Here is a 25044-nt window from a genome sequence, read left to right as displayed (position 1 = left end):
TATGATATCAAACTAATTCTTTAAGAATTGCTTCTTTGAAACAAAATTGTTGGAATAAGTTGCTCCTTGATTAACAATGATGGATTTTTAGCCAGGGATATGGAAAAATATGAAACTTTTACCGCAGAAGATGAAATTGAGCTTTAACACAGAATTCCCTATTAGCATGAGGTGCTCTGCACACAGTAAGTACTCAGTAAATACGATTGATTGATTTATCATTACAGGGTGGTAAAAGAACATCCCTGGGGAAAACAATTTCCTTCAGTGAAAGTCCTACTTCAATTCACCGTATAAACAAGCTGATCTATTTGATGTGGTGTACTTAGCATTTTTCTATCTGCAGAAGTTGGTAGCTTGTCTCCAATTTATTGCAAATTATCAACTTCTAATGTACTTTGTTCCATGGTCTGATTTTACAAGTGACATTTTTATTGAAACTGAGCTCCCATTATTTCTGATCCTTTTTAAAGTTAATTATCTAATGCCTGTGGGTTGCTTTGACATGTCTGAGCTGATGTGCTAAGATTTTTGCAAAGGTTGCTGGGTCTTAAACCAACTTCCTGATTCTCAAAAATTGCTACAGTTGCGCACCAGCTATATAATCTTGTTTCCTCTATTTAAGGCTTAATTTGGGACTTTGAAAAGTGCTGGATACGTACATGTTCCCTGTGACTATATTCAGCATTCCTGTAGAACTACTCATCTTTCAGCCTAGGAGACGTATGCCAACCAGTTTATAATCTGTAAACAATCTTTTAAGCTATCAACATTTCTGATCTGCTGCTTCTTTTTTTGTTTTTAAAGATCATCCAAAGTGCAGACAGGGGCAGCCTCCCAGAGAAGCGGATTGATCCCCCCATGCAGGAAGACTCCAAAATGCCAAATGATTTTCCTGGTTCAACTTCAGACATCAAGACGACTGATAACGATCGGCAGCCGAGGGAAGGCTTTTTCCAGTTCCTTGGAAACTTGTTCAATATATCTGCCAAATCGTCTCTGGGGGAAGCCAAACAGCCTCCCTTCAAAGAAGAACCCAAGAAAACCGAAAAGGACTCTCCTCAAAGCCCCATTTCCCTTCCCGAAGGAGGACTACCAAAGGAAGCGAGCAACTCGCTTGCTGCCAATGAGAAGCAGGACCCTGCCAACGCCAGCCTCTTGACCCGTGTCTCCGAGGATGCTGCACAACGGAATGGACAAGAAAGCAGTGAGGCCATAAAGTAAGCTCAACCCCGAGTTGAAATAACCCGGGTAATTTACTGTATGGTGCAAAGTCCTCCGATGATGGGGAAAACCTTTTGGAAAGCTTGTACCGTGGGTGGGAAGTGTGTGGGTGTGTGAGTGGCAGCTGCCATTCTATGTAGTAGGATGGTACCCACAGGGAACGGTAACCAGTGAGGCAGGGGCACAAAGAACATCAGGGACCCAGATTGATCCCCCCAAAATGGCAAGGCAGTTTTCTGCTTCTGCCCTCTCCCCAGAGGACAGGTCTGAGTCCCTGAATGTGTTTGAGGAGATGCTTCTAGGAATAAGCTCTGTTCCATAAAAAATGAGGAAAGAGAGTCTCCACTTTAGCAGCCCTAGGCATTGGAGTCAAACTTTTGGGTCACTTTGTGAGCTGGATACAAGCTGAAATGAAATTCCAGACTCTTGGCTGTTTGAACAATCTTCCCCAGCTTTTCTTGTGGTTACTGAGGCATTACATTTGACTGTTCATTATGCCCTATTTCAGTTTCGCCGGGTGAACTAAAGAAAATGTGCTTTCTCTGCCGTAAACCCACGTGGCTGTATTTTTTTATGGTGTCTGTTAAGCGCATACTATGTTCCCTGTACTGCTTTAAGCGCTGAGGTAGATACAGAGTAATCAGGTTGGACATAGGCCTTGTCCCCACATGGGGCTCACAGTCATAATCCCCATTTTACACGTGAGGTAACTGAGGCACTGAGAAGTTAAGTGACTTGGCCAAGGTCACACAGCAGATGTATGGTGAAGCTGGGATTAGATCCATGACCTCTGACTCTCAGGCCTGTGTTCTTTCCATTAGGCCATGCTGCTTCTTGTATTGGGCTCAGTATACATTCTGAGTATATTGTAAAATAATCTCATAGCTACAAGGGTAACAAACGCTGCCCAGTGATTTGACACATCATTTTTCCCAAGGTGGTTGGAATAATGCAGAAGTCTCTGAGGTGCAGAACACTTTACCTGTTATTGAATTTCACCTTGGGCAGATTTCTGAGCTAGAACCTAGGGGAATTGCAAAAGTAAACTAAGTCTTGGGAGCACAGCTAATCTTGAACTGGCCAGGCCAGTGTGAAGGAGAAATGGGCCTGAGTTTTCTTTTTCCCTTCTGTGGTTCACAGTAATGTGCCCAAGTGGCAAACACATTTGTCATGTTTCCACATTTGCATGGTTGTATGTAGATTCTTTTATAAAATGACTTTGTCAGTTAAAGCAACAAGTTTGGCAACATTGTCTAGATTCTTACTTTGAGCTATATTCACACCTACCGAAATAATTGAGTGGTCTAAATTGATTTTGTTTTGTCTAGAGAGTTACTGAGGGAGAATTGGAAGGAAAGTTTCAAGCACACTGACTTGCTGGGTGCCAGTATTATATGCTGCCATTTGTTTGTCACCTGATGAAGAATGGTAGAGAAGCAGCGTGGCTCAGTGGAAAGAGCCCAGGCTTTGGAGTCAGAGGTCATGGGTTCAAATCCCGGCTCCGCCAATTGTCAGCTGTGTATCTTTGGGCAAGTCACTTACCTTCTCTGTGCCTCAGTTCCCTCATCTGTAAAATGGAGATTAAAACTGTGAGCCCCCGTTGGGACAACCTGATCACCTGATCCCCAGCGCTTAGAACAGTGCTTTGCACATAGTAAGCGCTTGACAAATCCCATCATCATTATTATTATTATTGTCATCATTGCCCTCCCATAAAACTTTGTAACTATACCTGCTTGTTCAGATCTAGATTTTTATAGCAAAGCCAAGTATCTTTCCTATTGCAACAAGATAACAGTATTCTTTCCCTCTTAAAATAAAAGGAAATGTTTAATGGTAAAACTAACATAACCCGGGGCTACAGTTGAATGAGTCCTTCTGCTGAGGAGGTAGTTTAAATGGACTCTTTTTAGCCTTCCATTGAAGATTGGAATGGGCTTTTCCATTTAATTGGATTGAGTTTCTTGAGTATAAGGTATTATTAATACAAGGCAGACATTCGTATAGTATCTGAAGGTTGAACTCCACATTTGAATTTTGTTGTAATGTTTTGTAGTAAAAGATCCGAAGTCTTACAGGAGACCTGAGACCTGTGAAAGTTTTTATGTATATGAAATGCTTTGAAAAGCATTTTGCTTTCCAGGAAGCTTGTTCATATTTTATTTTCAAATGTCCAAGCTCGGGCAAAGCTTGTACTAAGAATCACAGAGTCTGTGGAATTGCTACTGTTTTTTACTCCTATGGAATGTAAAAAAATTAAAGCAAGGTTTTTAAAAATCTTTTCCTGCTAAAGAAAACTTCCATTTTGAAACCTTTAACCTATTAATAGCAACATGGTTTTATGAAGTTTTCTGTATCTCAAAATTATTATTATTTTATTTTTTCAATTTGGTGGGGGATGGCATTCACAGCCATTCTGTAAGGATGGCCAGTGTTTCTACCTACTTATAGATGAGCCTGAGACTATTTGCAAACTCTGTATTTCAAACAGGGATTAAAAGGTATTTTATAATTCAGGTTGTTCATCCTAATCCAGGCTGCATGTTTCATAAATTAAGATTTTCAGGATTTAATTTTGCTTAAAATCCAGGGTGACTTTAATGATCCCCCCCCCACACACATACAAACACACCAATCACTCCTTTAAAATGCAAATACCTTTTACTTTGGAGTCCCTCCTTTCCCCAGTATTTGCTCTGATTTCAAACTGTTTGCCCAAGATGGACAGCCCTATCTGTTCTGATTACCCCCTGTCCCTTTCTGACTGACATTTCCTTGGCAGTCTGCATAGACTACTTGGAGATTTTCAGGTAGGAGTAGACATTTATAGTTCAGAAGTGACACCGTCCATTTTGAGATCTTAAGGTTTGTGTCCATGGATGATTAATGCCAACTGTCCATTCCTCAATGTGTGTGTGAAAAGAGTGTCCCCTTCCCTCCTGCTGCTGCATTGGTTATGTGCAGGGCCTGGCAATGGGTTTGATTCTGCTCCTTGGTCTTCTGATGCCCTTGAAGCTTCTGCTCAGAGAGGCAGGTCTAGCTGGTGCTGTTGTTTCTCAGCCCTGCTCGGCTCTTCTGCGTCATCCAAGGTTTTGCTTCATTGGGTCTTTACCCCCCCAGATACACAGAAACAATCCCAGAGATAAACAGTCACATCCAAGGAGCATTGACTAAGAACTGCTCCTTTTCTGCAAAAGACTGAGACAGCCTACCTTTCAGGGGTGAGATGTAACCAGTGATTCAGTCAACTATTGACTGAGGCATGAAGGCAGTGATTAGTGTAAAATACTAAATTGGGACCTTATAGAAGCAAAACAAGACTTCTGACTTCACTCCCTACTGCATCCATCTGGACTAATCCTGCCCCTCCTTCACAAATTTTGGCCTGCTTCAACACGAGTCCTCTAGATTGTAAGCTCCTTGTAGGCAGAGGACATGTTTACCAACTCTGTTATATTGTACTCTCCCACGTTACTTAGTACAGTGCTCTGCACACAAGAAGTGCTCAGTAAATTCTGTTGATTGATTGACTTCTATAGCCTACAATCACCAGGAGACTGTATTCCCGTTATGTTCCTGTCCACCAGGGAATCTCAAGCTCTTCATTCTTTGTAAACTGCTTAAAGTTTGCATCCTTTGGGGAAAATGGTGTTTAAGCCCTTACTAGGTGCCAGGCACTGAGCATAGTGCTGAGATAGATACAAACTAATCAGGTTGGACCCAGTCCATGTCCTATGAGGGGCTCACGTTCTTAATCCCCATTTTACAGATGAGGTAACTGAGGCACAGAGAAGTTAAGCGACATGCCCATGATCATACAGCAGACAAATGGCAGAACCAGGATTAGAACCCAGGTCTTTCTGATTCCCAGCCCTGTCTTCTATCTACTCGGCCATGCTATTTCTCTGCCGTACTTTGAGTAAACAGTAGCTCTCTGTGGACTTGGACAGTATTTAGGATGGGAGTTGGTACGGGAGCCCATCAAACTGGCAAGGAATAATGTGAACTACAACAGCATTTAGGACGGAATTTGGTATGGGAGTCCATAAAACTGGGCGAGGAATAATAATGTTATACCAGAAGGGCCGGGTAAGGAGGTAATCAGTCGTTGGGTGACCAAACTGAAGGGTGAACTGTGAAAGTGCTGCGTGTCAGAAATTGTCATTTGAACTTCCCGAAGTGCACCATCCCTCCAAATGTTGGGAATCTAAGGGACAAAAGCCTCCCTCGCTCAGGATCCACTGGTCATTCTGTGCTCTGATCTGGGCTGCCATTCAGGAACTGCATAATGACTCTAGGCCTGGAGCCAGGGAAGGTGGAATTCAAGAGGTCAGAGAATAGTGTTTGAGGAGAACAAAAGAAGAAAGGTCAGTAATGCCCAGGGTTTTCAGCTGGCTGCTTGACAGAAACAAATACCTTAGCCTGTGGAGTCTTGATCCTTTAATCTACTTGATGCAGAAGTCTGTCAGATAAAAGAAACAGTGGCAACAAACAGCAAAGCCTCAGGAGGGTATGTTGGGACAATTTTGTGGAAAAACTTTTTCGGTGTAGTGAGGAGGTTATATTTCCAGGGAGCGGTTAAACAGAACAAAACATCAGCAAAGATGTAGGTCCCCCAGCTCACTGCTGATTTTGTTTTGTTTTTCCAGACACTGTCTTTTTGGGGGAATTGTTACCTCCTATAAGTGAGTGGGTCAAGGTTAGCAAAGGGAAGACAGTATAACCTTTTTGCGATGTGACCATACATATGTGTTGTGTTGAAGCAAACAGTAAGCGTAACACAACAATGTACAGTCTTTTTTCGGTGTCCAATGTGGCCAGGATCGTGGATCCCGCATTGGGCTTTTCAGCCACATAAGCAGTCATAGGTGAACTTCACCATCAATATATATCTATTTATACATCTTGGGATACATCTACAAGATAATTAGATCGGACAGAGTCCGTGTCCCTCATGGGCTCACGGTCTAAATGGCAGGTAGAGCACGTATCTAATCCCCATTTTACAGATGAGGAAACTGAGGCCCAGAGAAGTTTTTTTGCCTGAGGTTACATAGCAGGTCAGTGGCAGAGCCAGGACTAGAACCCAGATCTCCAGACTCCCAGCCCTGTGCTCTTTCCACCATACTGCTTCATAGTAATATTTTTGAGAAACGTTGTTTTAGAGTGAGGAAGGATTCAATAATGTGCACTTGTCCACATCATCATCAATGGTATTTATTGAGCGCTTACTATGTGCAGAGCACTGTACTAAGCGCTTGGGAAGTACAAATTGGCAACATATAGAGACAGTCCCTACCCAACAGTGGGCTCACAGTCTAAAAGGGGAAGACAGAGAACAAAACCAAACATACTAACAAAATAAAATAAATAGAATAGATATGTACAAGTAAAATAAATAAATAAATAGAGTAATAAATATGTACAAGCATATATATATATATATACAGATCCACATCTCTACTAGCCTGGGTAATCTTTTTTTTAAATGAAAAAGAATGATGTCTTTTTGTACAGAGCTATAGAAGTTGTTGATGGAGAATACCCCGAGAGCCCCAACTCCTCTTACTTCCCATATTGTTCTCCTTGCCAAACTTTTAGTATCCAGGCAAATAATTTAAAATGCCATAATTTTAGGTCAGGTTTTACCAGTTTAACAGTACTTATTCTGAAACCGTGAATTAGTCGGGTGTGTTAAAAAGAACTGGCTTCATTAGAGTTTATTGATGCCTATTCGCCTAGGTGCTTGGGAGCATACAATTGAAGTTTTAAGACCCAGTCACCAATCTCAAGGAGTTCGCAGTCTAATGAGGGAGACAGGCGGAGACCAACTGCGTACATTCGTTAGGAATAGGAGGAAAAAGTGGACACAACCGGAACAGCCAAATAAGCCAAAAAATGAATGACAATAAATTGAAGTCAAATGTTTAGGAGCGTCTGACTGGTTGACATGGTCAGGAGACACGGGGCTAGTCAGGGGGAGCCTTCTGTCTCCAGGGGTTTTCAGGAGGTTTTTGTTAGGTGGGTGAGGGAGACAGCTAGGCTTTTGTTCAGAATTGAAGTTTAATCTGATGCAAAGCTCACTCAGCAGCTGATCTTTGATCTCTGCTCACGTCCTCTAACACCCTTTATAATGGGCAGAACAATAAGTGGATGTAGTGGTTATAAAATGCTTGACAATAGCTGGGTTGGGATTATGTGGATTATTGTAGGTGATTCTTTAAGCTAGCACCCAAACAGCATAGAAATAAAACACAGACGTGGCACTTTAAAAATCTCACAGTGGAGATGCATTATTTTTTCCCCTCATTATTTTTCTCTCTCGTAGATTGTCGTAGGTTTCTCTCAGATATTCAGATAGAATTAACCCAACATTGGGTAAATCATTAATAAGTCATTTAACAGCAGTGTGGTAAAGAAAATATTCAAGTTGAAAAAGTTGATGATGAACAGTGTTGAATCTACCATAGACCGGGAATATGGACTTCTAAAAGAAAATGTATTTCCTGAGCATTGGATTTTAAAGTTAGGCCTTTGCAAACATCAGTGATTGTTTCTAAATCAGCCTGCATCTGTGTTCCTTAAATACCGTAGCGTTTGGAGTCATTGGGTGTTGGGCAGAGAGGACTTGGGCTTTTCAAGCAAATTGAGCCCAAGCCTAGAAACGCTGAAGAGAATATTCATCAGTCTGCTGCTCTAGAGAGTCTTTGATGTGGGAATGGAGGCTCCCAACCTATAGCCCCCCAAGGAAACTAGAATTGAAGCCCATAATTAGTGGTTGATGGTATTGCTAATGAGTGGACTTGAGACTCTTCAGCTTCTGGAAGCAGTTTCTCCAAAGCAGTTTGAATCTCACTGGTCAGAAACCTTACACTGCCATTGATCTGTCATTTTAGTAGTATTTTTCTCATTCTGGCCCTCTCAAATAGTCACATTTACAATGTTAAAACAAACAAACAAAACAAAACAAAAACCCTGTTCTTCCCAACCTGAAGTCACTGTTATTTATGTAGTTGCAAAATAGGTCTGGGAAGGAAACTGTCTATCTTAAGAAAGCAATCAGAGGCTAGTATCACGCACATCTTAAAGAAGTTCTCAAGGGCTTTTTTTTTTTACTACAGTGCATATAAGTGCTATTACAGAACCTAGGGAGTAGAAGTAGGTGTGTAAGTTTTTGATGTAGCTCAAAAATCTTTGAGGCGTGTTAAAACATAAAAAGCTAATCATTTTGGCCATGACTTTCCTGTGTGTAGCTTATATTTGAAATGATAACTTTTGTTAATGTTGGTTGATAAAATCTGAGAAGCTGCTTTTATCAATGGATTAAAGTGGTAAAGTTTATAATCAAAACAAGACCTTTTCTACATACTTTTTCTTATTATGTTTGCAGTTTCGTGCTGTAATCTAATTGAGACACTGTGGTGAGAAACCCCTTTTTCCTCACTGTTTCCATTTTCCTCATTCCCCTTTCTGCTTCCTTTCTTCTGCCCTCTTCCACGTGCTCTCATTTCATAGTGGAAGCTGATTCTTGAGGCAGCAAACATTTTTCTGGTGAAGTGACCCATTGGTACTCCCTGGGTTTGTTTCCTATCTTTGTCATTCATTCATTCATTCATTCAGTCGTATTTATTGAGCGCTTACTGTGTGCAGAGCACTGTACTAAGCGCTTGGGAAGTACAAGTTGCCCTACCCAACAGCGGGCTCACAGTCTAGAAGGGGGAGACAACAACGAAACAAAACATATTAACAGCTCCCTCAATCAGCCCTGTCCTTCCTATTTAGCCTCACTGATGTATTCTTCTTATTTTTTAACGGTATTTGTTAAGTGCTTAGGATATGCCAGGCACTGTTCTAAGTCCTGAGGTGGGATACAAGTTAGTGAGGTTGGACACAGTCCGTGTCTCACATAGGGCTCACAGTTTTAATCACTATTTTACAAATGAGAAAACTGAGGCACAGAGACATTAAGTAACTACTCCTGTAACACCAACCTACTCTCTACCTCATCTATCCCACCCCTGACTCCTTGCCCACATCCTCTTGGGCCTGGAAGTGTCACCCCCTTCACATCTGATGGTCCACCACTCTCCCCACCTTCAAAGCCCTCCTACTAAAATCACATCTCCTCCAAGAAGCCTTCCCAGATTAAGCCCTTTATTTCCCCTATCCAGCCTGTCTTCTGTGTCCACTATTCACTTGGCTCTGTGCCTTTTAATACTTTGATTCTTACCCACCCCCCAGTATACATGTAAATATTCTTATACTCCACTATTTCCTCTATTTTTAATCTGTTTTTATGTCTGCATCCCCCTATAGATTATAAGCTCCTTGTAGACAGGGATGGCATCCCCCAACTCTGTTGTATTTTCCCAAGTGCTTAATGCATTGCTCTGCACACAGTGCACAATAAATACCCCTGATTGATCTCCCACAAGCTATCCCCATTTGTATTCTGCCCCTTATCGTAAAAGCAGGTACTAGTCATTGACACTGGAGTCCCTGTGATACTTAGCATGTAGGCAGATGGAGTTAGTGGATTGTGTAATTGACTTTTATTTTTTCCTTATTGATTACAAATCCTGCACCTGAGCACATCACTGGATGGACAAATTAGATTCTCTTCCTCTCCTCTGGTGTGGTTTATTAGCATAAAGAGGTTGAAAAGACAAACATCCCAAGAAAACAGGTTAAAATTTGAATTGCTATTGTCCCTATTTTCAAAAACCAAGCAAAAAAATATAACCTCTAAATTAGTAGTAAAATTTATTCCACAAAGATAAGTAAAAAGGCTTAGTATTTTGGGACGCAGTGCAGGGTTTTTTTATATCTCATCAAATAAGCTTATATTTCTCCACTTATTACATGGATTAATAGTTGACTGAGGGTGGAAAGATCCAAATTGTGACAAGGCTAAACTTTTGTTGTTAAGTCCTCCATTTGGAATGACGGTTTCTAACACTTTCTTTTTTAACTTTTAAAAGCAGTAGACACCACTAAAATTGTTATTAAGAACATAGTCATTCAGATTACAACTTTCCTTTTGCTGTGAAAGGGTCTTCTTTGAGTTGAGCTGAGTTGCAGAAGGAGAGGTTTAAGATAAATATTATGTACATTGGGTGCTTCAGAAGATTGTGGTTTTTTTTTAAAGTATGAGTCTAAGTTGATTTTTCCTGGCAAGATTCTTCAGCTGGTCTTTGAGAGGATCCATAAGGGGCCATAAACTGTGGGAAATGATGTCAGAAAGGAAAGCATTTCAGATTTGTGCACCAGGAAAGAGAAGTAGGTGTGGTGATTTTACATTTCCAAGTAAATATGTAAATGAAATTTACCCACTGGGGTTAAGCAGAACAATTAGGAGGATGTGGGGCATTTTTGTATTGTTGTTAAAATGTATTTTTTTAGACATTGAGAGCCAAAGCAACGCAGTTTCCTCCCACTTGACAGGCCAGGGGCGTTAACTCCAGGTCCCTTTTCATTTTCTCTCAGGGATAATAATAATAATAATAATAATAATAGCATTTATTAAGTGCTTACTATGTGCAAAGCACTGTTCTAAGCGCTGGGGAGGTTACAAGGTGATCAGGTTGTCCCCCTGGGGGCTCACAGTCTTAATCCCCATTTTACAGATGAGGGAACTGAGGCCCAGAGAAGTTAAGTGACTTGCCCAAAGTCTCGCAGCTGACAAGTGGCAGAGGCAGGATTTGAACCCATGACCTCTGACTCCAAAGTCCCGGCTCTTTCCACTGAGCCACATAGCCGGGACTACCTCGGACATTTTTAATCTGTTCCGTTTTGTTGATGCCTTCTTTATTATTTTGTGTTTTCCTCTGTCACTTCTCAGTTCTCCCCAATTCCATCCCACTTCTACTTTGTTTTGATCATTCATGCTTGGCTTGGCCTGTGCTTTCCCACTCTGATTTTTTCCTCTGCTCCTCCATTTCACAGCATCAGTTTTCCCAAGGGCATAAAGAGTGTTGAGAAGTAAAAGCAAAACAAATAGGTGCATTCCTATTTAGTCAAATAAGAGAAGATACCTTCAATTTCATCCCTTATATATCTGTCACCTCTCTCTCCCTTCCCCTTTTTGTTCTTAGATTGCAAGGCCCTTGGAAGCTAGAGGCTGTGTTTAATTCCCATCCATGTACTTTTTCCCCCTGAGCTTAGTACAGTGCACAGCTTAGCACACTATAAGTACGTAATAAATACTCTTCCAGCTGTTTTACTGGTGCTGATGTTTGGGCTCTAATTGAGAAGTTTAAGATCCATTTGTCTGCACGTGGCCAACAGGCCATGTCTGTTTTATAAACTTTGCCTTTCTCTTTCTGTGCCACCTTAATTCATGCAGTAAAGAAAGCCACCGAGAGAGGAAACAAAAAATGGCACGTACTGGAGATACACAGTGGGATTAGAAAATATAGGAAAGTTTGTCTCCGAGGTGTTCCTTCTTTGCCAGACAGAGCCTGAGAAGTGTGGTAACTGGCTCACTGCTGGTGATGGCATTTTTCTGTGGGCCAAGGATCCGGGAGAGGACAGGAATGAGCAGCTCTCTGTTCTCTGCTCCGTGTACCACAGTTCATTGAAGGCAGCAGGAATCCCTCCTCCTCCCTCTTCTCTTTCTACTCCTCTTTCCAGATGAGCTGTGGAAGTCAGAGAAAAGGATTGGGAAGGAAAAAGAGAGGGACAGTGAGACCAGGGCAAAGGGTAATGGAGATAGGGATGGGTGAAGTGACATTTTGCTGGAAAAAGGCAGGCAGCCTTTTGTTTGTAGCAGAGAGATCTCAGGGAGACTGTGAGTATCAAGGCCAGGGGGAGAAAGCCAAACCCTGGCATAAAATGATCATTTGGACAAGCAGCATGAAAAGGCTGGGCAAGATCAGCTTCCCTGAACAAAGCCAGAGCCAGAACAGGGCTGAAATGGGTAATACCCGGGAAATTTGTGCAAACGATCCTTGCCCACGGCTTACAGTCTATGATGAAGACAGACATCAAAGTAAATTATAGATAGGGAAAATAGTAAAGCTTAAGGATATGCAGAGAACTGCTGTGGGGCTGGGGTGAGTAACAAAGTCTCTAAGGGGTGCAACGCCAAGTGTATAGGCAACACAGAGGGGAGGATGGGGAGGAGAAATGAAGGCTTAATCTGGGGTAGCCTTTTGGAGAGGATGAGGTTTTAAGAGGGTTAGAAGGTGGGGAGAGACTCTACCTCCAATTTTTAAGCGAACAATATGATGATCCAACAGGTTATCTGCCTGCAGCAGTTCTAGAAAACTCATTCGAGTAATAGTGATAATATTTGTGGTATTTAACTGCCTACTCTGTGCCCAGCACTGTACTAATAAACCCAGGGGTAGTCCACAAGATAATCAGGTCTTACACAGTCCCTGTCCCAAGGAGTGCTCACAGTCTGAGTAGGAGGATGAGCACTTTTTTATCTCCATTTTACAGATGGGGAACTACCTTCTAGGCAAGGCTGCTAATCCCAATCGCTAGTAAAACGAGTGAGTTGCAATCCGCACAACATTGTTGCAGGGGGAGGAGGAGTGAATAGATGTTGGTGGGCAGCAGGGAATAAGTAGTAGTTACCTTTCCTGATCCACTGTTACAATTTTCTTGTTACAGGCAAATTGAATGTAAGCCAGAGGCCCCTTCAGTGACCTATTCAACATATCGGGGTTCCAGACAGATTCGGAGATTTTTAAGGAAGCAGACTGAAGTAGCGAATGTGACCCGTACAGAAAATGATACAGACAATTCTTCTTCGTCCGTGAATCCTTGCACTGTAACTGGAAATGAAAATCAGTCAGTCATCTCTCCAAGTCCACCTTCTAGCATAGAAACCAACAGAGAAGGACATTTCTCTAAAAGGAATTCAGGAGACAATAAGTGCAACACAGCTAATCTCAAAGCAGAGACCTGCCTGTCCGCTACAGATCTGAAAGATACAGACTCTTCTAAGGATATATTAAATAGAAATGAACCAGGTTCCAGAAGTACTTTACCAACTTCTCCTGCAGAAATTGACTCCAAGAGAAATTCTATTGGAGGGGCAGAGTCACCTTATCCTTCCCAGTGTTCACCTGTTTCCAAAATCCCAGATGACCCTCAACAAAATATAGTTGACTCATTAGACTTGCCAGGAAGGATTGGGGAAGTCCCCAGCAATCCTGTTTGTCTGACTAAAGCAGCTTCAGTAGACAGCAGCCTAGGGAAAAGCACTACCACGGTAAAAGACAGAGACACTCCTCATCCGCCACATAGCACTGCTCCTCCTGAGATCCAGTCCTGTGCTCAGGTGACTGATATCAAACTCAAGACAAGTGAAGGTAAAAGTGAACCTTTGTCAAATCTGGATGAAACCATTCTGGATGAGGACTTGCAAGTGCCAACGAGCAAGCGTGCAACCAGTAATCTGATGGAGAGTCAGTCAAACACGCTATCTGATGCTCCAGCGTGTCTATTGGACGGGCTTGCTCTTTGGAGGCAAGCAGAGATAATTCAAAAACATGCAAATGAAGGCAGCAGACCCCAAATTACAGATTCACAGGCAATTGGGATGACTGAAAAACCTGGGCAGGAAAAAATTTCAAGTGGTGGATGTTTGAGGGAAATAAGAGCTGCCCAAATTGTAATCGAGCCCATTTCCAAACCAGAATTAGTCAACAACCGCGTAGGTATCTCAAAAGACAGCAGCCTCCTTTGCAAATTCTCTGATCAAAGCCATCCTGCTGTGGAAGGCGACCAAAAGGTTCATGTCTCACTTATGTGTATCAGTGAAACAGGGGAGTTAAACTGTGTCCAAAATAATCTAACCACTGAGGATAATTTTGGGGTTACCTGTGGAAACCAGAATTCAGCATCTTACCTGGACTCAGTGAATACTGGTAGCGTTTTATCTGAATCTTCAGCTAAGTTTACAAAAACTTCTCCTACCTTTGCACGCAAAAGTAGCCATACTGGTGTTTCACCTCCTACCATTGATTCTGAAGGTGCCATCTTAGACAAGTTGTCGGGCCCTGGAGAGGTCGGTGTCCCTAATATTTCATGTGTGCCTTGTACTCATCAAAAAGAAAGCTGGGCAATGCTGCCAAATATTTCTGAAACTATTATTAACACTATCATCCTACCTCCTCCTCCTCCTCTTCCTCTGGATAAGGCCCTTGAGACTGAAGAGAGCTACGTTTCCAGCTCCATTTCTGACAGGACAGAAAATTGTGCTGCCTCAGCCCATGAAATTAATGTTGTTTCTGCTTCTTGTGTGGGGACTTCCAGCCTGAGACCTGAAAGCATTGATAAGTCTCAAAGAGCACCCACAACTCAGGATGAGAGGGAATTCAAGAGTATTCCTCCAGCTACCAAACACAGAGAGAACAATATGGAAAAGGTCAGCCCTCCTTTCCTCCAAACCACTGCGGGTGACTTGACTAAGGCTCTATCTAAAACTGAAAGAAATAATCAGCCCAAGGCTGTGGAATCTCATTCTGCTACTGTGGTCTCACTTCTTAAATCAGAGGATGGTCCACTAACTTCTCAGGTTTCTCCTTTCCTCTTTGGGCCTAGAGACAATGACTTGACTAGTTCCTCTTCTACTCAGCAAGTTGCAGAAATGCCTCTGAACCCAAATTTTCCATCTTCCTCCACGTCTGCTGATACTGACCAGAATAGTATTTCTCAGTCTGCAGCACATAATGACGTTAATGTGGTTCTTCCTATCATTGGTCCTAATAATCAAATCAAGGTTTTCCCTTTAGTTTCTACATTGAAAGATGTCCAGGAGCAAGAAATATCAAGGGCAGCAGACTACGGCCTTAAGCCCTGTGGTGACTTTCCTCTTGTTTCTGAAAATTGCGTGTCCCCTGGCCACACCAATAAGGTCACAGAGATGATATATGGCAATGAGGTTAATATTTCTTTTGCTCCCCTTAAAGCTAGGGGTAGTTGTGAAACAAAGGAGGTTCTTGAAACCCCTGAGGGCCCTTCAAAATTTCAGGAAGCTGATGTCAGTTTGACAGATTTTATTCCTTATTCAGAAGATACAAGCTTTCCCATGGCTTCCTCTTCTCTGAAGCCAGAGAAACTGTCCTCATCTCCCAGACCAGAAGGACAAATACTTTTTTCAGGTGATACCTCGAATTATTTTTCATCTTCCACCAAGAAGCCAGAGGAGGTTAACATTTCACTCTCATCTAAGCCTGAAGGAGGTTTTGAAACTGAGAGAGTTTTCTGCAATGCCATATCGGAAGAGACATCCAAAGCTAATACATTAATACCTAATAGCTGCCTTTTGGAATGTGAAAAATCTAATGATATAGTCGCAGACGGGGCCCTCTGTCACCGACGTGGTCATGGTGTACTTAAAGATCATACAGGGAATGTACATGTTGATCGCCCAACCCCTGGTGTGTTAGAAAGCCCTGTGGAAGCTGGTGGTCAAATGGCTTCTGAGGTTTTGGCGTCAGTTAACAGCTGGATCCAGCAGTGTTCTGAAGCCTCAGCTGAGGCCGTAGTGGCCGGGAAAAGCCCTCACAACAGACTTGTGGACCCTAATGAGGGCTTGCTAAAAACAGCTGATATCTTGGTTGCCGTTATTTTAAACTCTGCCAGAGAAGAATTGAAATCGGAACAAGCAGATGGTACCCAGTGGAAGTGTGAAAACCGAGGTGTTATAATGAATCCGGATGCTCCACAAGAGCTTGCCCCTATAAATACTCCTTTTGAAGGGGAACATCAAACGGGTACTCAGCAACCAAATCATTTGGGTGATTTCTGGGCCGAAAATGTCTCTGAAGATAGAAGGGATGAAAAGTGCCTTTTAACTTCCAATGGTGAAAAGCGTCTCCTTGTCGGTACCAGTAGTGGTAATCTGCCTAGTTTATTAGCCGTTAAAGCCAAGGAAATAGTTGATGACGTTATTCGTTCAGCCCAGCAAAAATTGGTACAGCATTGTGGTAGTGATTCTGAAGGTTGCGACAGTACGAGTGATGCTGTAGCTCAGCCTGCTACCATCCTAAACAGAGACAGAATCATTGAGCCACATGATAGAGTAGACAAAATCTTTGGTAAGGCTTGCAGGGCAGTAAACGCAAGTATAATTGAGACTAGTGGAAATGAAGAAACGGAGAGGCACTTGCCTTCAGGGAACTTAGACCATGGGGCAGGTTTGGTCAAAGGAGGAGAAATGAATCCTGACAAAGTATTCCCATTTCCCAGAAATGGTCTTGGTTATTCTGATAGTGTAGGCTGGCAGGAATCAGACCTTGTTTTAATAGCAGAAGACACATGCCATAAAAATGTCAATGATGGTAAAGTTATGTCAGACCCACATCACCAAAGTACTACTTTGATGTCCAGCAATAAATCAGAGGAGATTTTAAAGCCGGGAAAAGAAATATCTGAAGAGAAAAGAGCATCATCTCAAGTAGAGTGTATGAGTAATAAGAAATCTATAACTGAACCTGCAGCAGCATCCGTCTTAAATTCCAATTTGTTTCCCTTCTCGAATGACGGAAAATATACTTGTATGGCTCACACACCCAAAGATGAAAACAACTTTCCAGATTGCCACCTGAGTTCTAAAATGTGTCAGACAGAAAGGAGTAGCAAGGCAGAACCTCCTGTTATGTTGGAAATGGAAAAAGCAAACGAAATGGATGCCAAAGTTGGCATTAAAGAGAGTGTTGGGAAAATTGAGGAGACCACTTCAGATAACATTAAGTCTCAGATAACAAAGGAATTATCTGCATTGGGTAAAGATTATAAAGGCATTCCTACCTTGCTAAGGACTGAATTTATAGAGGAAGATGCCAAACTAAAAGTATTATTCCCCGTGGATAAAGACGCATGTGTAGCTGGAGTTTCTGGAATTGAGAGAGATGTGGATTTTAACAATGAGCAAGGTGGACAAGCAAGTCTAGCCTTCATTCCACAAGATGAGCAAGGTAACTCTGCCTTTACGATACTCTACGAAGGGCCTCTAGAAGACGAAGGTAGAGATGTGTCTGCAGAAGAAAAGGGAGCCCTTCCACTCCTGTTCCCTAGCACGTCCACGAGTGAGCTGCAACATTGTGCAGCCGGTGAAAAGTTGAAGGCTAGCATTGACTTTAACCATCCTGCTGCAGAGGAGAGGAAATTGGATCAGGCCTTTGAGAGTGAGGGCTCTGAACCGTTCTTAACGGTCGAGGCCAAGCGCTACAAGGTTTATCCCTTTGCCTTGTCGCCCATCTACGAGGATGACAGTGCCCAGGAAGAAATGCCGTCCAGTGAGGTTTCACCAGGACCGGGCTCTAGTGAAACATCCAGGGTAGGCACCGACCAACCTTCCTCCATTCTGTCACTTCTCCAGTCTGTATCAGAGCGCTTGCAGTTCAGTCAGTTTGTGGAAGAGGAAGATGGAGAGGAAGAGGAGGAAGACCTAGAGGAAGAGGAGGAAGAGGATGAAGGATCGTTTGAGGAAGACGTCCCGGAGGTCCGAAAGAGATCACAAGTTTCTGGCCAAGTGGCAGAATGTCCAAGCACAGTTCACTGTGGAGATGACCCAGGAAGACCCAAAGGGTCATTTTTTCCTTCAAATGAACCTTCCACCTCAAGCCAGAAAACTGGCTCAAGGCTGGAAGAGGTGTCGCCTCACCATGTGCCCTTTCCATTTTTGAAAAAGCCTGATGTCAGTACTAAACTGCTGTCTTCCAAGAGTGCGTACTCTCAGAGTCTGCAGACTGCCAAAGCCTATTCTTCTGAGAGAGGAGCCAGATTAGGAAGTGTATTTCAGGAAACATTTGTTCCAAGGGGTCTTCGTTCTCAAGGTGTCTCATTTCCAAAGGTAAGATGCGTCAGTTCCATATTAAGCAATTACAGTACAAAGGTCTAGAAAGATCAGGGTTTGTATTGTTTTCCTATTATGAAAGAATCTAAAGAGTCATCTGGTAAGGTGTTTTCCACGTGTTGCTTTAAAAAGCCCCACAACTGAATAATTAAGCCTATTTGTCTAATTGAGGACAACCCTATCTCATTTACTGTAGTCAGACTCATTCTTGGAGAAAGCAAAATATGTTTATCAAACAAATAAACGCAAAGTAGAACATTCATTACCCAATCCTTTGGCTGACATTTACTTTGAAAATTAGGTTAAGTGGAAAACATTCTGCGGTTTTTTGGTAGGTGGAGAGCGTCACTGCTTTCCACCTAGTCAGTCAGTGGCTTTTATTCAGTGGGCAGTACTAAATGACTGGGAGAGTGTGAGATAGTAGATGGTAAACACAATCCTTGGCCTCAAGGAGTTTACAAACTAGAGGGGAAGATAGATGTTAACTTCCTAGTTATTTCTAAGTTATGAGATTTTGGTGAGCGTTATAAAAGAGCTTGGATATTTGCCAAGTTTAAAATTTGTATATGGTGCCTCTTTACACATTCTTCAAGTGCCAAAACACTGTGTTAAATACAAGAGCATCAAATTAGACACAGTCCCTGTCATATACGGGGCTCACAGAGAGAGATTAAATAACTTGCCCAAGGTCACATAGGGGGCCGGTGGCAAAGTGGAGAATAGAAATTAGGTCTCCTGACTCCCAGTCTCTGTTCTTTCCACCAAGTCATGTTCCCTCCCTTTTCTTAAAGCATTTCAATTTCAATACTGTTATTTGTATTAAAGCAGGATTTCCTTTCCAGTCACTAGTATTTCTTGAATATTTATGGTGTGCAGAGCACTGTATTAATTGCTTTGGAGAATGCAGTAGGCATGGTTGCTGCCCTTTAGGTGCTTGCAGTGTAGTAGGGGAGACAAACAAAATAAAGCAGAGAGGGGAAGCAACAGAGTATAAGGAGATGTACATAATTGCCATGGGAGTGGGGGTGGCCCTTATGCATCATACCCACTGTACTAGCATTGGGTTGAAACTTCTTAGAACCTGTACACAAGGACTTCAGGTTCAAGCTGTACATGCACCGTGATTGGATTAATTTTTCTGCTCTGACTTTGTGAAATACGCCAAATAGAAGTAGGGCAGAAGTTAAAGCCAAGTAAAGAAAGTTGAGCTGAAGGAGCAAAAACATTTGCAGTCAGAAGAAGCATTTAGCAAAAGAAAAAAAACAGAGCTATTCCAGTGGGCACCAGTGTATAATTCATGGAAAGGTTTCGATGCTCTCTTCAGCCTGTTGAAATGTTCATGCAGTTTGTCACAGAGCTTCACTCAGCTTGAGCCAGCAGTATAAGGGGAGCAAACCAGGTTCTCCAGTTTGTGGATTACGAATTGGGCCACAGGAAAACCACCAAGGGGAAAGGAAAGAAAGGAAGTAATATATCCCCTCCACTGGAGGACAAGGCCCCTTTTTCAGAGTGAGCTGGGGAGGAGATCCAGCCTGTTGAGGAACACCTCGGCGTCGTTTCACCTCCACGCTGCATTGCCGATGGTCTGGGAGGCTGCCAACCAATCAATCAATCAATCAATCGTATTTATTGAGCGCTTACTGTGTGCAGAGCACTGTACTAAGCGCTTGGGAAGTACAAGTTGACAACATATAGAGACAGTCCCTACCCAACAGTGGGCTCACAGTCTAAAAGGGGGAGACAGAGAACAAAACCAAACATACTAACACAATAAAATAAATATAATAGATATGTACAAGTAAAATAAATAAATAGAGTAATAAATATGTACAAACATATATACATATATAACCAGAGGAGGGTGCTCCATGGCGAGGGAGCTGAGGGGAGAGGTTGAGAAGCAGCATGGCGTAGTGGATAGAGCATTGGCCTGGGATTCAAAAGGTCGTGGGTTCTAATCACAGCTCTGCCACATGTCTGCTGTGTGACATTGGCAAGTCACTTCACTTCTCTGGGCTTCATTTACCTCATCTATATAGTGGGCATTGAGACTGGGAGCCCCACATGGGACATGGATTGTGCCCAACTCAGTTTGCGAGTATCTGCCCCAGCACTTGGTACAGTGCCTGACACACAGTAAGCACTTAACAAATATTATTATTATTATTATTATTATTATTATTATTATTATTATTATTATTATTATTCTCACCTAATGCTGTCTGGAACTGGGGGGAATGACCAGCCATTACCTAGACAATAAAACCCTCTTAGAACAATGCTAGACTGCAATTTGTACTCATGTTGCTTAGGATTGAAAATATTGATTTCTGCCATCTTTATCATTTCAGTATCCCATCGACAAGGAAAGTTTGAGGTGTAACCCAAGGCCAGGGAAGGTAAGGGCATTCTTCTCATTACGCTGACCAGGATGGCATTTGAAACACAATTACTAGTTTGGCTCTGTTTGGCTTGTGAAATGTCCTTCACGTGGTAGAGGGTACTTTCTACTGTGCTCCATAATCTTGCAGCCAACACCCTGGAACTAAATGATTCCAGCCTTTGTAAACCTGTCAGGGTAATCTGTAGAAAGGAAGTATGCATGCTGTATATTAAAATAATCTCTATCTCATGAAAGTGCCAAAAATTTTTAAATGCAAGTGCAGTCCTTAAAGTGGTCCCTGTTTATATGTAGTATATTGTACATTGTTGCAGATGATTATCTATGACATTCCTGGGGATAAGAATAAGCACGAAGTCTACAGTGATGTTCTTGATGCCACATCCTGGACATATCCAAATGGAGCATTGATCAGAGTCGTTAGGGGCTGGTAAGAAAACCATGACTTTATTTGGAAAAAGTTGCTTTTTAAAAAGTGCATCATAGATTTTTCTGAACTATTTTATTCTCTGTTTTTCTGGTTTTCCAACCTCACCACTGATTCTGTAGAAGCATTTTTTTCCCCTCCTAGCTCTTGAAACAGAGGATGCAGTTGGAAACTACTGGGATTTTATAATATGGTTGGTATTATGTGCTCCTGAAGCAACAACAAAAAAAAAAGCCATAGCCAGGATTGGGGTGTTTTGATTCAACCAACCTGTTGTCTCTAGGTGTACATTTTGGGCAGTGTCATAGCTTGTCAGCACAAATTTATTTCATGGTTTAATTCTATTCTGAGCAAGAGCTACAACAAAGGGAAACTCAAAGGCACAGACTCGAGCCACAGTATGAGACACAACATTGAAAAACAAAGCAAAAGTTGTGGGATGGTAAGGAATTTTTAGGCTGGATGGTTAAGACTCTAGAAGTTAATTCGTGCAGTATAAATCCGGCAATAAAATAGGCTTCGTGCAGGGAAAAATAATTGAAAAGTCCATTTATTTTTGCTGCTTATTCTATTTTAAGGGCAGTCTGGAAATAATTAAAAGTCTAGAATTTCCTAATACAATTTTTACTTGTGAGTTTAGCCCAGTCATCAGTGCTTTCAGTCTTTATGTCGTTTACAACATTTCCATATTGTTTTACCATGATGGTAAACATTTCAATTTACTATTAGCCAATAACATAGAGCACAAATGATGTATTGCCTAAAGGTAGGAAAGTAAAGAGATGAGTGTTTGGTTCAGTGACAAAGGCCTAATAGCCTTATAAAACAAACTTTTCAGAGAAAATATTTCTTCCATGTGGATCATAGAAAGAAATCGTATTTTTTGAGCACGTGCTGAATGCGACTACTAAGTACTTGGTACAGGACAAGGCAATGTTGGTGAAAATTTGGGTTGTATAGTTCTTTTTATACTGTAGTGTTCTCTGCATTACTCAAATAATCTGTTTCAATCCATATCTTAAATGCCAACACAGCATATTGACCACAGTCGTGAAAACAATAAAAGTTGGTAAAAATGAATGAGAACTGCTATTTCCTTTTACTAGTATCATTTTATGATTTGCTATCTCATAAGACAACAATTTGTTTATAGCTCTGCTATTGCTTTTTGTGAATTTAGTTGGATTTTATATGAGAAATCACATTTCCGAGGTCAGAAATCTGTTCTAGAAGAAGGAGAAAAAGTGCTAAATGGCAACTGGAGTCTTTCTGGCAAGAAACACCATCCAAAAACCCTTGTGATTGGCTCTATCAAACAAGTATTAAAGGTATCCTTGCATTTTTTTTGATATTTCTTGATTGAAATAAATCTAATTGATGCAATAAGGAATTGCCCAAATAATTTTCAAAATGGCTAAAACTGACCTTCAATGCCAACTGTAAAGTCAGTCAGTAGTATTTTTATTGAGTGCCTATTTAGTGCGGAGCATGGTACTAAAATTTTATGAGACTGCCCTTTACTTTCATATGTGTGTATAATAGTGACTTAGTGTTTGGAATGAAATGTAAGTGTGTCAGTTTTTGCACTATTAACTCGTAAAAAGGATAGTACTAAGTAGGTGGCAAAATCCAGTAAAATTGTGTGGAATATGTGAGAAGAGTGAGTCTTTCTTTTTTTCCTTCGTGGTAAGAGGAATGTTAGGCAAGTGCTCTGAAGAGAAAGGTGATATTCTTCAATATTTTTTATTTTTCTGTGAATAGATCCTAGTTTTAAAAATCTATGTGCATTGTTTTTATCCTTGTGGTAAGGTATTTTCTAGGCTGTTTTTGGTCTGCTCGAAGTCCCCCGAGGGAAGGTCTTTCACATTCCCTCTTATGACTGTGCTAGGAGTCTGAAGGATATTGACAGTCACTCCTTTCCATCGAGGGGTTTTCAGCATTACTGCAGAAGCAGAGTGAGAGAGAACATTCCCCTGAAGGGAAAGGACAGTCAAACCCAAGAATACAACTTTAAATAGCAAGTTAATAGCAGGTTCCCTGAAATCATTATTTCTTTGAATTTGTTTGAAGAATGTGCTCTGGTTTTTCATTTTTCAGTTTTTTAGCACCCCTCCCGCTTGCGCTGAATTATTGGAAAAGCACTGTGGTCACAATTGTCAATGACTTGAGAAAAGACATTGTTTGCTCAGAACAATGCAAAGGAAGCTTGCTTGTGAGTCAGGTAGTAATGTGGTCCTTCACTCTACCCCAGAGCCCTGGGGAAGTATTAATGTACCATTCTTTTCAATGGTGTTAGAAGGACTTTATTAACATGTAGAGAGCTGTTAATAACTAACAAAAGAACTGTGGTCATAGGCAAGTTGTTTTGGATATTTTTGGCTATTGCATAAATGGAACTAGCTCTGGCCCTACCTAGGGAAGGAAATACTCAACTCTGCAATTTAAAGAATATCTTACCATTATGCCATATGATGATGGAAAGTGCATTCAGTTCTTCCACAGTGGATGTTTTCATGATGTTTTTCAGGAAGAATTCTTTTGGGAATGCTCTTTTGACAGCACCCATCTACCTGGTTAGAAAGCGGTGCGCTGTCGAGAGAAGCAGTTGCACATATGTGCTATGAGTTGAGAGCACCATAGAGAAGGAGCTCTCACCTAGTGGATAGCGCACAGGCCTGGAATTCAAAAGGACCTGGGTTCTAATCGTGGCTCTGCCACTCACCTGCTGTGTGACCTTGGGCAAGTCACTTAACTTCTCTGTGATTTAGTTTCCCTAGCTGTAAAATAGGGATTAAGACTGTGAGCCCCCTGAGGAACATGGAGTAAAATCTGCCCTTTCCTCTCCATCCAGACTGCTACCAAGGCAATTCAAGCATTTACCCTATCCTGCCTTGATTACTCTATCAGCCTCCTTGCTAATCTCCCTTCCTTCAGTCTCTCCCCACTCCAGTCCATACTTCCTCTGCTGCCTGGATCGTTGTTCTACAAAAACTTTCAGTCCATGTTTCCCCACTCCTCAAGAACCTCCAGTGGTTGCCCATCTACCTCCACATTAAACAGAAACTCCTTGCCTTTGGCTTTAAACCACGCCGTCTAAACCACGCAGTTTAAACCATGCCCCCTCCTAACCCTACTACAATCCAGCCCACAACTTAGCTCCTCTAACACCAGCCTACTCACTGTACCACCATCTCGTCTGTCTCACCGCCAACTTTTTACCCAGTCCTGGCTCTGGACTGCATCACCCTCCCTCTTCATATCCAACAGACAATTACTCACCCCACTTCAAAGCTTTATTGACGGCTCATCTCCTCCAAGAGGCCTTCCCTGACTGAGCCCTCTTTTCCTTTCCTTCCACTCCCTTCTGTGTCACCTTGACTTGCTCCCTTTATTCATTCCGTCTCCCAGCCCAATAGCACTATGTACATATCTGTAATTTATTTATTTATATTAATGTCTGTCTCCCTCTCTAGACTGCAAGCTTGTTGTGGGCAGGGAATGTGTCTGTTATATTGTCATACTTCCCCAAGAGCTTAGTACAGTGCTCTGCACACAGTAAGTGCTCAAATATGATTGATTGATTGATTGGTCTAATATGTTCGGGGCACAAATAAATTTGAAAACAAACCCTGATTTTGCTTACCTGCTACACAAATGGAAGCAGTCTTGCTTTTGCCTTATTTCCTCCCTAGTCAGATGAGCAAAGACTTCAAAACTTGTTGTTTTGGTCTCAGTTTTCTCAGAGCATTCAAATCTCTAGCCTTCTTCCTGGCGGGGAGGGCAGTGTGTATCCTCAGGCAGGGCACCTGATTGGCCCAGGAGTATGTGAATTGATAATAATAACTGTAATAAATGCATAATGATAATAATAATGATATTTGTTAAGTGCCTGCTATGTGTCAGGCACTGAACTAAGCACTGGAGTAGATAAAATATATGCCGATTGGACACAGTTCCCACCCCACATGGGGCTCACAGTCTTAAGTAGGAGGGTGAGCAGGTTTTGAATTCCCATTTTACGGATAACTTGCCCAAGGTCACATAGCGGGCAAGCGGCAGAGCTGAGATTAGGGCTCAGGTCCTCTGTCAGACCCATGCTCTTTCCACTAGGCCAAGCTGCTTCAGTGTCCATGATTGATATTGTTGGGCAGGGGTGGAAGTTTTTCCTTATTGACA

The 25044-nt window shown here is 41.9% G+C and overlaps 1 protein-coding gene across 1 annotated transcript in view; it reads left to right on the top strand.

The window, feature by feature from the left end:
* CRYBG3 (crystallin beta-gamma domain containing 3) overlaps nucleotides 1-25044 on the top strand; it is a 100289-nt gene that overhangs the window by 33786 nt on the left and 41459 nt on the right. The window contains exons 3-7 of the mRNA XM_038766203.1: nucleotides 808-1220; nucleotides 12844-18037; nucleotides 20392-20439; nucleotides 20756-20871; nucleotides 22049-22196. Coding sequence (XP_038622131.1) covers nucleotides 808-1220; nucleotides 12844-18037; nucleotides 20392-20439; nucleotides 20756-20871; nucleotides 22049-22196 — 5919 coding nt within the window. The remainder of the gene's footprint in view (nucleotides 1-807; nucleotides 1221-12843; nucleotides 18038-20391; nucleotides 20440-20755; nucleotides 20872-22048; nucleotides 22197-25044) is intronic.

The sequence above is a fragment of the Tachyglossus aculeatus genome, chromosome 24, assembly GCF_015852505.1.
Source record: "Tachyglossus aculeatus isolate mTacAcu1 chromosome 24, mTacAcu1.pri, whole genome shotgun sequence".
Lineage (NCBI taxonomy): Eukaryota > Metazoa > Chordata > Mammalia > Monotremata > Tachyglossidae > Tachyglossus > Tachyglossus aculeatus.
Note: the sequence above shows the minus strand (reverse complement) of the source record. Positions and strands in the feature narration are given on the sequence as shown.